At 48.9% G+C, this 17601-nt stretch overlaps 1 protein-coding gene across 2 annotated transcripts in view; it reads right to left on the bottom strand.

The window, feature by feature from the left end:
* The window catches only part of SMYD1 (SET and MYND domain containing 1), a 34500-nt gene extending 33279 nt beyond the window's left edge, over window positions 1-1221 (bottom strand). For both annotated transcript variants that reach the window (XM_056857530.1, XM_056857531.1), the window contains exon 1: window positions 1085-1221. In XM_056857530.1, the coding sequence (XP_056713508.1) occupies window positions 1085-1221 (137 nt within the window). The remainder of the gene's footprint in view (window positions 1-1084) is intronic.
* Between the last annotated feature and the right edge of the window lie 16380 nt (window positions 1222-17601).

Here is a 17601-nt window from a genome sequence, read left to right as displayed (position 1 = left end):
GGTATTTTTACTGTATTTGTTGGTCATGGGACCGTAATAAAAACCTTTGCTTTGCACATGCGCTTTATCAGAACAATAGTGAAATGTGTTTTGCCTACTCCATCGCCCTCCTTATAAACGAAGATGCAGTTTCTTCTTATGAAGCTAAGAGTGGCTGTTTGCACCACATCTGCACCCCCCACATCCCATGGCGCACGAGAGCCAGAGCTGCGTACTGAGAGATGCTCTTCAGCATCCCACATTCCTGCCCTTGGGGAAACAGCCCTCCTCCATCCTCAGCTCAGCTTGCCTGTGCTGCTCAGCGCTGGTTCTCCAGCTGCGTTGCCGACGTGGTTGGCAGAGGGCGATGGCAAGAAGGGGCCCTTTGCCGGGCTCTGAGTAGAGACGAGGCTTGGACAACCGGCCCTGGTCCTCCTCCTCCTCCTCCTCCTGCGTCTCAGAAGTACCAGGAGAGGCCTTCTCTTGGGGACCACGTTATGCTTGCCAGGGTCTGGGGACAAACATTCTTCTTTTTCAAATCATGATCCCTGCGACAGCCTAGAGACCCTAAGTAGCCTCTGCAGCAGGCGGCTGCAATGAGATAAGGCCCACTGACAGATCGAGCCCAGTTGGGGTGAACAGATTATTTCATATGCATCGATTACATTTTTGTTTTGTTTTATGGCCTCAAAAGCCACACCAGAACAGGATTGTTGATAGCTGACAGACAGCATGCAAGCCTTTTAAAATCAGTCAGTCGTTGCAGTCTTTACAACCACCCTGTGAGGCTGGTCAGAAAGCTGGTGCTGAGTGCACGGGTGAGGCCTGAAGAGCCCTCTGTCCCTACCGGGGCTGTCCCCAGCAGAGAGCGCCCTTCTCAGCCTCTTGACCCCCATGGGCTCAGGAGGTGTCCCTCTGCTAGAAAACGCTCCAGTCCCTTCCGTTCAGGCAGCTGCTCTCCCTTCCTGCAGCACCTGGCTTCTCGTAAGTAAATCAGTCGAGGCTCTGTGCTCTCCCCAAGAAGGCTGCGATGCCGCCGGGCATCCCCCGCTTGAAGCCAGGCCCCAGCATCCCAGCCAGGCTCAGGCGGCAGCTGTCTGCTTACCTGTCAAAAACCACAGCCGCATAAGCTCGTTCTGCAAAGAGGACGTCTCCTGCCCACTGTTCCTTCACGGCCTTCAAGCCCCGGCCTTTGCCTTCCGAGGTGAAGAGCTCCACCGTCTCCAGGCCTCCCTTGGGCATGGCGGCAGCACGCCCACGCTTGCCACACCAGCGGCTCCAAGTGGGTCAATGCTCTTATCGCTCCTGCTATTTAAGTGTCTTCCAGCTCCCAGAGGACCAGGCGTATAAATGGGCCGTCCCCTCTCCCGTCCCAACCAGGAGAATATTTCCCCAGGGAAGGAGAGGGGAGCCTCACTCAGCAAAGCTGGGGTGGGTGGGTGGGACACGATGGGGTTGGCTGCGCTCTGCCAGGGCTCGCTTCCCTGGGACGATGAATAAAAGGACAGTTTCCCAGAATGAAAATTATTGGGGACGAACTGCCACAACATTTAGTTTCCACTCTCCAATCAGGAAGGCTACAGAGGATTCTGGAAAGGGGTATTTTTAGAAGGCACATGCTTTAGTCTGTCAGGGGCTGACAGCTGAGGCAGAGCTTAAGTGGCCCTGGAGATATGCAACACAGGGCTATCTGGTTCCCTTAAAAAAGAAACCAGACAATGCTACATTTGTTTGACATACTGTGTAAGTTATGTGGGGCTGCAGACACCATTCAAACCACACACAGAGAGAGGGGAGGGAATGGTGTCAAAAAGTAGCACAATAGTTGCTTCCAGGACAGAAACTGAGTAGTTTGTAAATGCCTGAGAAAAGTGCTGGCACCTCTTTCTGAAACAGATGTGGCACCTTTGCCCTTTCCTTGATGTTCAAGTCAATAACAAACTACTTGGGAGATGTGTGTGTGTGTGTGTGTGTGTATGCCACAGGAAGCTGAATTCTGAAATGAGAAACACTAAATTCTGCAGTCCAAAATTATGCATATTAAGCAAATAGGTATCATAAAATCATAGAGTTGGAAGGGACCATACAGGCCATCTAGTCCAACCCCCTGCTCAATGCAGGCTCAGCCAGGAGCATCCCTGACAAGTGTTTGTCCAGCTACTGCTTGATGACTGCTAGTGAGAGGGAGTTCAACACCTCCCTAGGTACTGATTCCACTGCTGAACAACTCTTACTGTAAGCATCTTTTTCCTAATGTCCAGCCGGTTCCTTTTTGCATGAAATTTAAACCCATTATTGCGAGTCCTATCATCTGCTGCCAACAGGAAAGCTCTCTGCCTTCCTCTAAATGGCAGCCCTTCAGATACTTAAAGAGAGCAATCATGTCCCCCACCCCCCAACCTCCTCTTCTCCAGACTGAACATTCCCAAGTCCCTCAGCCTTTCCTCGTAGGGCTTGATCATCCAGGCCCCTGATCATCCTCATTGCTCTCCTCGGCACTCGCTCCGTTCTGTACACATCCTTTATGACGTGAGGCATCCAGAACTGCACACAATACTCCAGGTGCCGCCTGACCAATGCGGTGTACATTACGCAATTTGTACATATGACATATTGCAATTTGGACATTATGCCTCTGTTGATACACCTGTATCCCAAGATCTTGTTCACACACACTGCTACCCAGAAGTGTATCCCCCATCCAGTATGCATGTCCCTCATTGCTGTTGACCAGATGCAGAACTTGGCACAGATCCTTGTTGAATTCCATTTGTTCACATCTGCCCCCTTTTCCTTTGTGTTCAGATCTCGTTGAATTCTATCTCTATCTTCTGGTGCATTTGCTGCTCCCAATTTGGTGTCATCTGTAAATTTAATGAGTAGTCCTTCCACCCCCTCATCCAGATAATTTATAAAAAAGATTGAAAAGTACCAGGCCAAGAACCAAGCCCTGTGGCACCCCACTGAACACCTCCCTGCATTCAGATGAAATGCCATTGACAACTACCTTGAGCGGCACCCTGACCGCCACGGAGGAAGATCAGGATGAAATTGTGATGGATGGTATGGAATTCTAGCAGCAGAGCTACTTTTTTAGTCACAAGAGACACGGAGATTTGGCTGGGCTCCAAAATGCTTCTTAAATTCACTGAAAGAGTTTACTGAAAGGCTTTGCAATAGTCCAGTGTTGTTGTTTTTACTTTTTTCTTAGAATAGCTGACACACACATCCTACGCCATATGAAACTAATTTTGAAAGGTTTGCCCCACCTCTGGGGAGGCTGGCCTTCATGAAACACGGTGGGGCTCTTGGCAACCTTCGCCTTCCTTGGCTGCTTGGACAGCGGTTCTTCTCTGTAGGAGCACCAGTCCTTGATAGTGTCTCCCTACGAGTGTCCAGCTGCAGGTACAAACAGGAAATTGGACCAGTGACATTCCAGGAAGCCCATCAAAACAGATTTCAACAGGCAGGTGGAAATGGACTGATCTGATTGACCGAAAGAGGGAGAGACTGAATGATCAGAAAACACAGCCTACAATTTTATTCCTAGCCTGAAGAATTCTTGTGGCTCCCTTACCTTTATGGATTGTCTGTCTCCAGAACATCCTCAGTTTTAATAGGTAGTCCCTTAGCAAACATGCCCATTTCATCTGCCTCCTTCTTCCAACGCCTCTTTCGACAGTAACTTGAAAAGCAAGTGGCAAAATTAGTCTATGATGCAGAGTATGTTTAGATCATACAATCAGAACAGCCACCTGATCAATATGTATAACTGTCAGGCACGGCCCGATACCCGACAGCAGGGGAAACGGTGGACAGGCCACATGGCCTGTCCGCCGTTTCCCCTGCTGCCGGGTATCAGGCCGTGCCTGACAATAACATTTTTCAGGCACAACACTGGTAAGAAGACCAGTGTCATCTCCAACTGAAATTAATATATATTACTTACTGGGGTTTTTGGCATGTGAAATAAGTGCGTCGTTAAGCTCCAATCTGCCACAGCACTCACGCACCAATGAACAAGTGATATATCTTCACATAGCTCAAATTCGATTTAAAAATTAGTCTTGCAGCTTTACTTGTTATTTAGACACATGACTGCTTGTTGTTTTCCAGACTACTCCAGACTATTGTCCATTCTGTGTCTTGCCACCCAGAGATATATCCCAAAACAGCAGCTCTGGAATGAGCAGTGACTAGGCAGGCACTCTGAGCAGAGCGAGAGATGCACTCGCAACGCACAAGAGAAAGAGTCTGTAATCCCCACCCCACATCAAGAGATAAAAATTAAACATTTAATTCTTGAATTTGTATACTGCCTTTTTATCACAAAATCACTCACAGTGGATCCATAACAGAACAACAATTGGCAATATAACCCTCATACACACATGCACACACAAGCCTCTAAAGAATACTTCTGCTCATAACGTGGAAAGATTTGCAATATGGCAAAGAACACATATTGCTGGCAATAATTTGAGGCTGTATACAGGAACTGCTGGCTCACTACAACTCAGGTGGGCAGTAAACTTAGCCAAGAGAGATTGCATCATGGCTGTCTTCTGGAGAAAGGTGGGATGAGAGACAAAGGCAGGAAGGAGGGTTAGGCTTTGGGGTGTGTATACTGCTTGGTTTTATTAATGTTCTTAATTTAAGTGGTTAGCTGGCTTGGGTCCCACTTTGGTGCTAAGACAGAGATGGACTGTAAATATTTTAAGACAGAATGGAGGAAATCTGGCAGTAAGAAATCAAGAGAAGAAGGAAAGAAGCAAAGGGGCAAATCTAGACACGTAGTGTTAAAGTAAAAATTAGTGTTAAAGTAAATTAGTGTTAAAGTAAAGTTAGATTAGTGTTAAAGTAAAAATATACAAATGCAAAAAAATTACAAGTGGTTGAGATAAAGGTGGATCTTGGTTCTGGAATGGAAAACTCACCAACAGTCATAGCCACCTTGTCCATTTTGTGCGTGAAAAAATATAAAGTAACGTTTGGCGCACTAGGAGCAGTTTGCCAATAAGCTTCCCAACCCAACCAGAAAGTCCTCTGAGAGGGGCCTGCGCTTCCTCACAGGCATACTTACTGAGCACAAGCCCACAGGCCCGCAACCAGGATGACCAGCATCACCAACACCGCGATCAAAGCAACGACCACAATTTGGCCTTGATCTCCTCTCAGATACCACAGATCCAGCCTCTCGCACCTCGCACCAGTGAAACCGCTCTCACAGCTGTAAAAGGAGGAGAGCGGACGTTAGCAGGGCCCTGGGGGGGTAAATCTCCCGGGATGCTTAAGCCTGACTGTTAACAAAGATCCACTTCAGAGGCTCCATAAACCTCTGAGGTGGGGTACGTGCGCAACTAGAGGCAGGGCCTTCCCTGTCACGGCCAGCGTGGAGAACTAGGGTGGTTTAACGGTCAGACTAGGAGCCCAGGGCAAATTTTTCTTTCCATACACAAAAACTCAAACACGGTCCCACTCACGTCTGTAGAGGTTTCCGAGTGGGGTCGTGGCTCAGCTGAGTCAGAGGTCTGCCGAGCTTTAATACGGTAGGATTAAAAATACTAAACCTTTAATTCTGGCAAACACCTTGCAAGGCTGATGTTTAAGCTTGTACATTCCAAGGATTTTATTCAATCACTGTATGCAGTGGCTATGAGAGCCAGTGTGGTTAAAGTATCAGACTAGGACCTGAGAAACCCAGGTTCGAATCCCCACTTGCACCATGGAAGCTTGCTACTCAGCTGGCACCTTCTCCCCTGGGCGAGGGAAGCACCAGTGATTTAAGGCTTACGTTTGTTCTCCACGAAGCAACAAAAAAAGGTGGGGAGGGGCCGTGGCTAAGTGGTAGAGCATCTGCTTGGCATGCAGAAGGTCCCACGTCCCAGGTTCAATCCCTGTCATCTTCAGTGAAAGGGACTAGGCAGGTAGGCGATGTGAAAGACCCCCGCCTGAGACCCTGGAGAGCCGCTGCCGGTCTGAGGGCACAATACTGACTTTGATGGACCAATATAAGGCAGCTTCGTGTGTTCAAGGCCTGCTCCCAGTCGCACCCCAGGAAGGATCCTGTGCGCCAAGTATTCTGGGGAGAGGTCCCAAACCTCACAAAGCCAAACCCAATGGATCCTCTTTCCCTCTGAAACAGTCGAATGTGGAAGAAAAAAGGTTTCCCCCTGGGCACTAGGGCACCCCTATTACACAGAAATCAGCTTGGGGAAAGGCCCAGCCTTGACACAGATTAAAGTGCTTCATGGGCGTATTTTGGCATGAGTCGCCGTGTCAGACTTTCCAGGAAGAGCGTCCCAGGAAGAACAGACTCCACAAGCATATGTGCCGGCCGCCAGTTATTCCCAGAACGTCTGTCCTGGCAGAACTGAGTCCTGGGTGCATGACTGCTCCCTCCCCCTCTCCCCTCTTTATTCTTTTGCACTTTTGAACCCCCACATACATGCAGGCGGGTGTTTCCTGGGCTGCAACGTAACGACACCGTCCCTTCACACAGTAATGCTGGTACTCCGCAGGACACTGAGCAAAATGCCTCCTCTGCCTTAGTCGGGCGGGACCACCTAGAAAGAAAACACAGGGAAACACGGGATGCTCTTCCACAAAGGTGACCTACAGTGCCTAGCAACCCTTCTTTAGATATTTAGATGCTTCTTTAGTGGTCTGTCCTTGCCTCCATTTCTTGAGCATTCCCTTTTTCTCTCTTAGCTCATCATGGAGTTCTCTGTTTATCTACATTGGCTTATCATGCTTTGACTGGCTAAGCGCCGCAAATAAATTATCTATCTATCACATTGGCTTCTTGGATCCCCTACCATGTTTCCTTCTTGCTGGAATAGTGATGGCTTGACTAGCAAGAGCTCTTGTTTTCGGAGAGCCCACCCTTCACTTGCTCCTTTCCCTTCCAGCAGTCTTGCCCATGGAATGATTCTCATCATGCTTCTGAGTTTATTAAAGTCTGCCCTACTAAAATCTAACATCTTCATCCCCTTGACTTTGATGAGCAAGATCTCTATTTTGCTACAGCACATTTATTTTAAAACTGTTCTCTCCCATAGTTCAATACAGTCTGCTTGATCTTTAATGTTACGAATCATATATTACCCAGCCATTTGCCACTCGAGGTGCCGTATAATAACCCCTTGGCTTCATATGCAGCGGTCATATTCCTATTGGCAGCCACACAGGATGGGGAAAGGGACAGAGAGAAAGTATCACACAAATATATTTTAAAGAATCTTATTTACTCATATCACAATAACGTTCACTCTGCAAAGGTTTTTTTCCATCCTGGAAATGAGGATGGCTTTCCTTTACCCTTTTAAATATGCTCCATCTTTTACCATCGTATGTCCAACTACAGTTAATTCACTGCTAAAATGAAAGGGAAATCCCATGACTATATTGGCTAAAGAAACTAACCTCAGGGGCTGCTACAGTTACAGGGCAATCTGAAGCAGAGTTATACCCTTCTAAGTCCACTGAAGAAGAAGTGGACTTATTTGTGTCCAGAGCCCTGGGTCAGAGTTTCAGAGGTGCCCGCAGGCTCAAAAAGATAGGGGCTTAGGATGATGGAGGGACATTTGACTCAAAGGGTACGGCCTGGAAATGCTGTGGTTCTCTTTGGTTAGGGTTGCCAACCTCCAGGTACTAGCTGGAGATCTCCCCCTATTACAACTGATCTCCAGCCGATAAGAGATCAGTTCCCCTGGAGAAAATGGCCACTCTGGCAATTGGACTCTATGGCATTGAAGTCCCCTCCCCAATCTAAGGGATGGTTCTCCCACATGTGGTGGGAATGCCCAGAGGTTAGGGACTTTTGGACACAAATACTAAAAATTATAAGGAGAACATGTAAAGTATCCTTAACCATAGATTTTAAGCTAATTTTAATGAGCACAACAGGGAACTTGGGGGTAAACAAGAGGGATCAGGCCATATTCAAGGCTATGCTATTAGCAAGCAACGCAGTCATAACTCTGGGTTGGAAGGATAAAAGTAAATGGACTATAGAAATCTGGCACAACTATCTGTTTGAATGTATACAGTCGGATATTGTCGAGATGATGCGCCAGAAGACTTCATGGGAAGACAAGAGCAGGGAAATCATGAGTAGATGGAAGACCTACTTGGATATCAGTGGAAGGAAGAAAAGACATTCGGTGGAAGATCCAGGCTTTGTGCCCGTGGCTGGGGTGAAGAGACTAAAAATTAAAAGGAGAAGGAGTGGGGCTAGGGAGGGGGAGGGATGGAAGGGAATGAGAAAAGTACGTTATACAAACAATGTATGTAGAATAAGAAATACATATTGAAACTTGTATAAAAAGAAACAATAAAAAAATGAAGTCCCCTCCCCAAACCCCGCCCTCCTCAGGCTCCGCCCCAAAAACCTCCCGCCAGTGGCAAAGAGGGGCCAGGCAACCCTATCGACAGCGCTCCTGGTCGCCAGTCCGGCTGTTCTGCTTAGGATGGCACAGGACATGTGCCAGTTTGGGATTGGCAGAGGAAATGTCCTTTACTATCAAGCTGGTTGTAGAAAAGGGCCAGAGTCCAGGAGCACCTTCAAGACGAACAAAAATATTTTCTGGCAGGGTAGGAGCTTTCGTGAGCCACAGCGCCAGAAAATATTTTTGTTCGTCTTGAAGGTGCTCCTGGACTCTGGCCCTTTTCTACTACTGCAGACAGACCAACACGGCGACCCACTGCGTCTCATGCTGGCTGACCACTATGCTGCCATTCTTGGCTCGCCTGCTCCCCTGCCAGGCTGCAACGAGTCAAAAGTACCAAGAGAGTTCAATACGGTCCAAGACCAGCATAAAAACATACCAGATATACATCCATAATATAACACATATAAAAGTGCATCAGGTGCGAGCCCCTAGAACATCTTACAATCTCTCACTCACAGAAGCCGTTAAGCGCTTAATTAAAAAATATTACATGCTTGGAATTAGTATAAACATAAATATAAAGCCGCTCAACCATTAATTGGTTCTTGTGGGTTATCCGGGCTGTGTGACCGTGGTCTTGGCATTTTCTTTCCTGACGTTTCGCCAGCAGCTGTGGCAGGCATCTTCAGAGGAGGAACACTGAAAGACAGGGTCTCTCAGTGTCAGTGTCTCAGAGTTCAGTGTTCCTCCTCTGAAGATGCCTGCCACAGCTGCTGGCGAAACGTCAGGAAAGAAAATGCCAAGACCACGGTCACACAGCCCGGATAACCCACAAGAACCAATGAACTCAGACCGGGAAAGCCTTCGACAAGATTTTGCTCAACCATTAAGTTCGACCCACGCACGCCTGCTCCTCATTGCTTGCCCCCCAAATTTGGCCACTTTAAAAGTTATCTCCCTATCCTTGTCCAAGAGCATGTTAGAAAGACTAGCAGCTCTGGGTCGCCCTGGGAGGTCCGATGATGTGTGTGTTAAGTGCCGTCAAGTCACAGCCGACTTATGGTGACCCCTTTTTGGGGTTTTCATGGCAAGAGACTATCAGAGGTGGTTTGCCAGTGCCTTCCTCTGCACAGCAACCCTGGTATTCCTTGGTGGTCTCCCATCCAAATACTAACCAGGGCTGACCCTGCTTAGCTTCTGAGATCTGGCGAGATCAGGCTAGCCTGGGCCATCCAGGTCAGGGCGGTCCGATGATACCGAAAGGAAGAAGGGCTTCTCGTGTCTTGTTGCAGCTTTTACATCCAAGCGCCACGCGCTCCAGGGTCTCAGCGCTCCCATGGGAGCAGGGGCATCATCGCCCTGCAGACGGTCTCTTTTTGCACCGCCCTCCCAAGAGGGCTGGAGGGGGCGCGGGACAGCTGCAGCCAGTCTGCTCTCGAGGGCATCAGCGGCGCCGCTGCTGACCGGTGGGCTCAGAGGAGGACGCCTGGGCGCACGTGGCCCCGGGGCGTCGAAGCAAAGGCCGGTCGGGCTACAGGAAAAGCACCGGGAATCCCCCGCCCCGCCCGGGGGGGTCCCCCCTGCGCACGATCCCCCCCCCAGCACCCCACCCCGGCGGGAAGCCGCGCGGCCGCCCACCCACCCACTCACCCCCGGGCAGGACCTGCCGGCTCTCGCCTCCGCCGACGTCTGGGGGGCCGGCGGGGCGGGCGGGGGTCGCTCGGGCCGGAAGGACGAGGGCGGGACGGCCAGTTAGAGGAGGGGGCTGGACGGCGGCGTCTGGCTACGGGGTGGGGGGGGCAGGGGAGATGCCAGCCCGCGGCCTGGTACCGCTGGGAGGATTTGCCTGGCAGCTGAAACAAGAACTCACTTATGATTCACAGCGGATCTTACAAAGGGATTTCAAAGGGAGCTTGGAAAGAGGAACGGCTGAGTTACGGTTGATGTTCAAACTAAAGTCAATGCGTTTGCCTGGGCTGAATAAAGACCTTGCAGTCATGGCCCATCGCCAGTGCTGATTTCTCCACACCCATCTCTCCCCTGGGCATCACAGGCTCTTCTGCAGACCACACCTAATCCCAACACGCCTGCTATTCACATTTACATACTGTTAACATTTACATACTAATGCTTGTCTGAATTCACTCTCCTCTACTTAAAGACAGATGGATTAACATTCTAGCTGTATCTGAAGAAGTGAGCCGTGGCTCACAAAAGCTCCTACCCTGCCAGAAAATATGTTTTTATGCTGGTCTTGGACCGTATTAAACTCTCTTTGTACTTTTGACTCATTGCAGCCTGGCAGGGGAGCAGGCGAGCCAAGAATGGCAGCATTGTGGTCAGCCAGCATGAGACGCAGTGGGTCGCCGTGTTAGTCTGTCTGCAGTAGTAGAAAAGGGCCAGAGTCCAGGAGCACCTTCAAGACAAACAAAAATATTTTCTGGCGCTGTGGCTCACGAAAGCTCCTACCCTGCCAGAAAATATTTTTGTTCGTCTTTAAGGTGCTACTGGACTCTGGCCCTTTTCTATCACATATGATTAGTCTTTTATAAACATTATTGTTAACTGGACCATCAACAAAATATTTATTATACTTGTCCGATATAGGAAGGATTTTGTACCTTTTTGATATTTTGTATACATACACTCGTTGGTGGATTGTGTAGTTTATATGGGTGTGTTGACAATTTTTGGAACAAAGAATTTGCATCTATATTAAGTTGTGACTATATTTTTTGGGTTGTAACCTCCAGGTACTAGCTGGAGATCTGCTGCGACAACTGATCTCCAGGCGACGGTGATCAGTTCACCTGGAGAAAATGGCCGCTTTGGCAATTGGACTCTACAGCATTGAAGTCCCTCCCCTCCCCAAACCCCACCCTCCTCAGGCTGTGCCCCAAAAACCTCCCACCCGAGGCAAAGAGGGACCTGGCAGCCCTACTTGGAAAGCTACCTGAATGACAGGCAGGAATTCAGCAGGGCAGTTTCTGCTCTTGTCATCCCTTGGATTTCTGCAGCTGTTCAGGGGACAAGCACCTTGCCAGGAAAAACTGTTGGTGATTCCCCCCCCCCCGCGCCGCCGCCGCCACCCTCCACACACCCACCCAGTTGCCCCTTGCTAGAGCCTGTCTGCCCAGTACTTCGCAGAGGTGGTTTATTAGGTTTTGTAGAGGTGACATCTGTTGATTGTTCTGGGTGGTGCCAGCAGGGCTCAGTGCCCTTTGCAGAAATGCCTTGTTCTAGGATGCTGTTTCTGAACTTGTATGCTGTCCTTGGAATGCAGTATTGCTCCAGTGTAATGGTCAGTCTTAGAATTGGACCTCAGAGGCCATCTAGGCCAACCTCCTATTCCAGTGGAATACTGAGGGCTTGAGCTCGCAAGAGCTCTTGTTTTCGGAGAGCCCACCCTTCACTTGCTCCTTTCCCTTCCAGCAGTCTTGCCCATGGAATGATTCTCCTCATGCCTCTGAGTTTATTAAAATCCGCCTTACCAAAATCTAACAGACATTTGTGGCTATTAATTTCCTTGGTCCCCCGCAGCAAAAAGAATTCTGGGAGGACATGGTCACTTCCCCCTAAGGTCCTACCACCTTCACCCCAACTACCATCTCTTGCCTGTTGGTCAATACTAAGTTGAGTATGGCTGAGCCCCTCATAGCTTCTTCCACCATTTGATGAAGGAAGTTGTTGACCAGGTAGGTGAGGCACTTGTATGACTCTGGATGCTTAGCAGAGTTTGTTTCCCCACACATATCAGGGAACTTGAAGTAATCCATAACTACCAGGTCTTGTTGGTTGGATCCCGTGTCAAGCTGCTCAAGGAGGGCAGCATCCACCTTCCCACCCTGGTCAAGAGGTCTGTAGCAGACTCCAACCACAATACGGTTCATCCCTTATCCTCAAATACTTTCCACCTCTACTATCCTCTACATTCCACTTCTTCTCCTCTACTATTTCTTGACAAGCAATCTTCTCTCCTCACATACAGCGCCACTCCGCCACCTCTTCAACCTTTTCACTTCAAGAAAAAACAACTGGTATCCATCCACTACTACATTCCAGTCATGGGAATCATAGCACCAAGTCTCTGTAACACCTACTAAATCATATCCCTCTGACAGCATTAGAAGCTCAAGCTCTTCTTTCTTATTGCCCAAGCTTTGGGCATTGGTACATAGACACCTGAAGCCTCCTCGCACCTTCGGTTCCATTTGACCCGGCCCTCCCAGTTGGGCCTCTGCTGTTTGCTCTCCTTCATTGAAATCCCTACGTTGGCCATCTCCTCCCCTTGTGGTGTCAGTTTAAAGCCCTCCTGGTGCGGGTCCCCAGGTTTCTGCCAAACACATCCAGAAAACCTAGCCCATGGTCCCAGAATCCAAATTGCTCCTGTCGGCACCATCAATGCAGCCAGTGGCTCATACATTTTTTCTTCACTGAATGTTGCTCAAGTAAAACCTGTCCTGGTGGTTATCAAAGTGAGTTTCCTAGAATCGGGGGGGGGGTTAGGGGGAGTAATGGAGAAGGAGAGGGTGGTCAAAGGCTGGGGTGTCACCTCCATGTGCAACAACTGTGTATGTTGGAATTCTACTTGGTTGGGGTTCATGGGGCTAGTAGCCGCTGTAGAAAATGGAATGCTGGACTAGATGGGTGCCAAGGTCGTCATTTGCCTCGGGCTCCAAAAAACCTTGCTACAGAGCTGCGCCGCTTCCAGCAGGCCTTGTCACGACCAGGCTACTTGGAGGACTATGTTTGCTGAGGCAGTGCTGCCGCCGCCCTGGGTGGCCTCGCTGCCACCGCTGGCGCACTCCTGGTGGCAATGCGCCTCACTGTCGCACAGCAGGCGGTGGAGGCACAGGCTGGCCTCCAGGGCACGGACGCTCTCCTTCCAGCCCTCACCCTCATACTGCTCCAGCGTGTAGGTGTGCTGCAGCGGCAGCAGCTTGGCTGCCGGGAAGCCGCAGAAGCTGTACTTCTCGTATTGCGCGCCAGCCAGGGTGGCCAGCAGCAGTGGCAGCAGCGGCCTCCGGCTTCGCCGTTCCGTGCCCGCCCCGCCGCCTGCTGCTGCTGCTCCGGAGCCGCTAGGCAGCTCGGAGGTCCATCGGGAGGATCTGGGAAGCAGGGGGGAAAGGGAGGCGTGAGGCAGGCCCGGGCGGATCCCACAGGGTCTTAGCGCGGCCGGCGAGCAAGGGGAGGGACCAAATGACCAAAACACATGGGAGGTTTTGCCTTGGATTTGCAACTCTCTAGATGTACTGGGGCGACGGTGCACGTGCCCACAGAGGGGGCCATAGGTTCGCCACCATTGCCCTGGGCAGTAGACCTGGCTTCCGCCAGCTCCTCCAGAATGGCTTCTGCTGCCTCCCTGGCGCTCTTTACCAGGAGTGCAATATCAGAATCAGGAATACCACCGGGGGGGGGGGGTGTCCTGCCAATCCGATCCTGGAAACACCAGGCATTTTACTGTGTTGGTAATATCTGATTGCACACCCTTAAAAAGACTTGTAAAACAGATTTATTCCACCAGGCCTATAACTGAGGACAGCTGCAAGTATCATCTCTGCTGGCCTCCCTAACCTCTTCCCCCTTTTATTCTATTTATCTTACGATCTACAGAATGTCTGACTGCAGTGCTTATCAGCGGCTACTGTTCTTTAATTGAGCGCCATCTGTGGTTTTGTTACGGGTATTTATGGTTGATTTTATTGATTTTAATTATATGTATTATGGTTTGTAAAATGGTTTTAATGTTGTTATCCGCCCTGAGCCTGACTTCGGCTGGGGAGAGCGGGATAGAAATTTAAAGAAGAGTAGTTTTTTATATGTTGACTTTCTCTACCACAAGGGAGAATCAAACTGGCCTACAATCGCCTTCCTTTCCCCTCCCCACATCTTGTGAGGTAGATGGGGCTGAGTTCGGAGAGAACCATGACTAGCCCAAGGTGACCCAGCTGGCTTCATGCGTAGGAGTGGGGAAACCAACCCAGTTCTCCAGATTAGAATCCGCTGCTCCAAACCACCACTCTTAACCACTACACCACACTGGCGTGGTGTACTTTAATATTATTAAAGTAATAATAATTATTATTTTAACAACTGCAAAATATAGACAATTCCTCCTTGATGCATGAGTTGTGCCCCGGGGCAAGTACGTCCATCCGACCACCCCAGTTACACAAAACTGAGCCACAATTTGAGTGGAACTGGGGGCTGGGGATCAAACACCGAAGCAGGATCTAAGCTGATACCATCATCCGGACCCTCAATCCAGTTCTGCGCATCTTGGTAGCTCATGGGGACAAGAGGAAGAGGGACTTGCCTTTCCCCAGCCAAACTGTCATATTCACAAAGATCCAAGAGAATCCCAGGAATGGAACAAGGTTGTACAGGAACAAGAACCCTCTCTTCAGGTGCCAGGAAGCTGCAACCCATTAGAAAAACCATTAGGATAAGCAGAGAACAAAACCGCCCGGGCCAGGTTTCCAAAAGCCACAAGCTGTTACGTCAGGAAAACAGACCCCAGGGCAATTTTAAGACATCCTTTTCTTTCTCCTAGAGTTGTCTGTCTGCCCATCTATTTGTCCCTCCCTCCCTCTACTTACCTACCTCTATCTACTTGTCTGTGTGTGTGTTAAGTGCTGTCAAGTCGCTTTCGACTCATGGCGACCCTATGAATCAATGTCCTCCAAAGTGTCCTATCCTTAACAGCCTTGCTGAGGTCTTGCAAACTGAGGGCCGTGGCTTCCTTTATACAGTCAATCCATCTCTTGTTGGGTCTTCTTTTCCTGCTGCCTTCAACTTTTCCTAGCATGATTGTCTTTTGTCTGCTCATATAGCTATAGCCTTAAGCAGAAAAAAAGCAAAAAAAAAAAGCCTTACTTAGTGCTATTCTTCTGATATTTAATTATTGCCCCTATAAATTTTGTCAGAAAGAGTAATAGAATCATTTATATCCGATAATAGCCACATCACCTGCGCCCTTGTACGGCCAGATGTCTCACTGGACATTTCCATTTTTTTAAATAAAGGAGTAATTAAACTGGCCCTCAGCTCATTAAATATTGGACACTCCATGATCATATGTTTGATAGTTTCAACTTTGTCATGTGAGCATCTATAAGTCCTGGCCAAGGCTTCATATGGAGGAGTTGCTACCCTAAGTAGGCAGTTTCCACTTTAGTTGGGGGAATCAAATGGGGAGACAGAGCAAGAGGGGGTAACTGAGATTGATAACCTATTTATACCAGGATAGTTCTGGGTGAAAACTCTCAAATGAGCAGGCAGTTGTATAACTACAATTGGTTTTATTAAAGAATAAAAACAGTAAAACAAGAAATATATTTCAGCCAATGAACATACACACACAAAGAGGAAAACAACCAGCGTTTCCAGGAGCAAGGAACAGCCCACACACAAGTGGGGGTGTGCGCACGGATCCAGAACATACACACATGCTATGAATGGCCAAAGGAACAATACTTAAAATTCCAAAATGGGTCCTGAGGCGGTAGGAGATAAACTGGCTGGAAAGCCAGAGACAAAGGATGTTACCGCACTAGGCATTCCCAGCGATGTATCAAGAGTTTGAAAATGTTATAAAAAACATCGCTTTAAAAGGATTTTTGGATGCCACGGCTAAAAAATGGTTGGAAGATGTCTTCACAGCTAAAGGGGCCAAACGAAGTGCGAATACATTGAAAGTGCGAACAGAATTTTTTATAACATTTCCAAACTCTTGATACATCGCTGGGAATACCTAGTGCGGTAACAGGCAAAGAATTGATTGCTTTTCCGGGGTCTGAACAAAAAGATAGGACCCAAGATGATGAGTTGTCAGGACCCAAGAGAATGCCTGGGATATTCTCCTGAATACTGATTGATTGCTGGGATGAGTACAGACATGGTCAGTAATGGGCTCCTTGGAGTGCTGATTAAATCATCTTAGGGTGACACAATGGAGATTAGCTGGCCCCATTGTCCAGACAGGCACACCTTAGGGCCAGGGGGAAAGTTCAGCAGCCAACCGCCATCCTGCCCAGGCTTGACACACAAGATGGATCCCTAAGCTCTCTGAGAGGCCTCCATTTTGTAGGGAACAGCGTCTTGCTCTCACACCGGTCTCTGGCCCCTGTGCCATTGTGACACCCTAAGGCAGCAGGGGACCGATTGCTTTCAGAATGGGGAATCAAATCCGGTTCTCCAGATTAGGGTACGCCGCTCTTAACCACTACGCCATCCCTTTCTCCCCAATAGGGACCCAAAGTGGCTTACATTGTTCTCCTCTACTTTATCCTTACAACAACCCTGTGAGGTATGTTAGGCTGAGAGTGTGACTGACCCAAGGTCACCCAGTACGTTTCCATGGCTCAAGTGGGGATTCGAACCTGGGTCTCCCAGATACTAGTCCAACACTCTTAACCACTACACCACACTGGCATTTGAGGCAGGGACCCCTCATCTTGTACCCTGTACTGACAATACTACAGAAAGAGACCCTGCAATAGAGGAATGGTTAAGCAAGACGTGAGAAGTTGCAGGAAACAATGATAAAATCATATCTGGGTTAAAGAAAACTGACATTTTGGAATACGACCAACAGCCTTTTGGCATTAGAAGTACAGCAATGTATTGCCCATTACAGCTTCGCATCTGGTGTGTGTGTGTGTGTGTGGGGGAAATAATAATTCTTTGCCTAGGATTACATTTCAAGCACTGTTCTAAAAGCAGCAGGTTTGAATACTATCTCTCCTCTCCATGTAAGACCAAACTTGAACCAGACAGGCTCTGTGAAATGCAGACGATTCACCTTCCGTGAAGTGGTAGGGGGAGAGATTCAAGGCCCAGGGTTTCATGTACGAAGATACTAAAGCTGGTAATTGTCTCCACCTGGGTTTCTACCCCTGCTCAGTAGCCAATGCAGTAATCTCTGGTTATTTATTTCACCCCCATCAATTGCCAGAAACAGGCCAAAATATTGTTCACAGAGTGCAGTTTATTCTTCCACATGAGCAGAAACGTGAAGTGCGGTGGCTCTTTCCAAGTTGGTCCACGTGTACAGTCCCAAAGAATTCATTCTTAGAACCAGGAAATGCTTCCAGTGGGATTTTACTGTAGAACGCAACAGAGTTTTGGTGCCCACCCCACAACTATATGCTTAACAGAGGGGGAAACAACTCTCCAGCCCTTGCACATAAAGCAGGAGGCGAGGGGGCGGGCCCCCGCATAGCTACAC

The sequence above is a fragment of the Euleptes europaea genome, chromosome 11 (assembly GCF_029931775.1).
Source record: "Euleptes europaea isolate rEulEur1 chromosome 11, rEulEur1.hap1, whole genome shotgun sequence".
NCBI lineage: Eukaryota > Metazoa > Chordata > Lepidosauria > Squamata > Sphaerodactylidae > Euleptes > Euleptes europaea.
The sequence above is the reverse complement of the archived record's forward strand: the minus strand, read 5'-3'. Positions and strand labels throughout refer to the sequence as shown.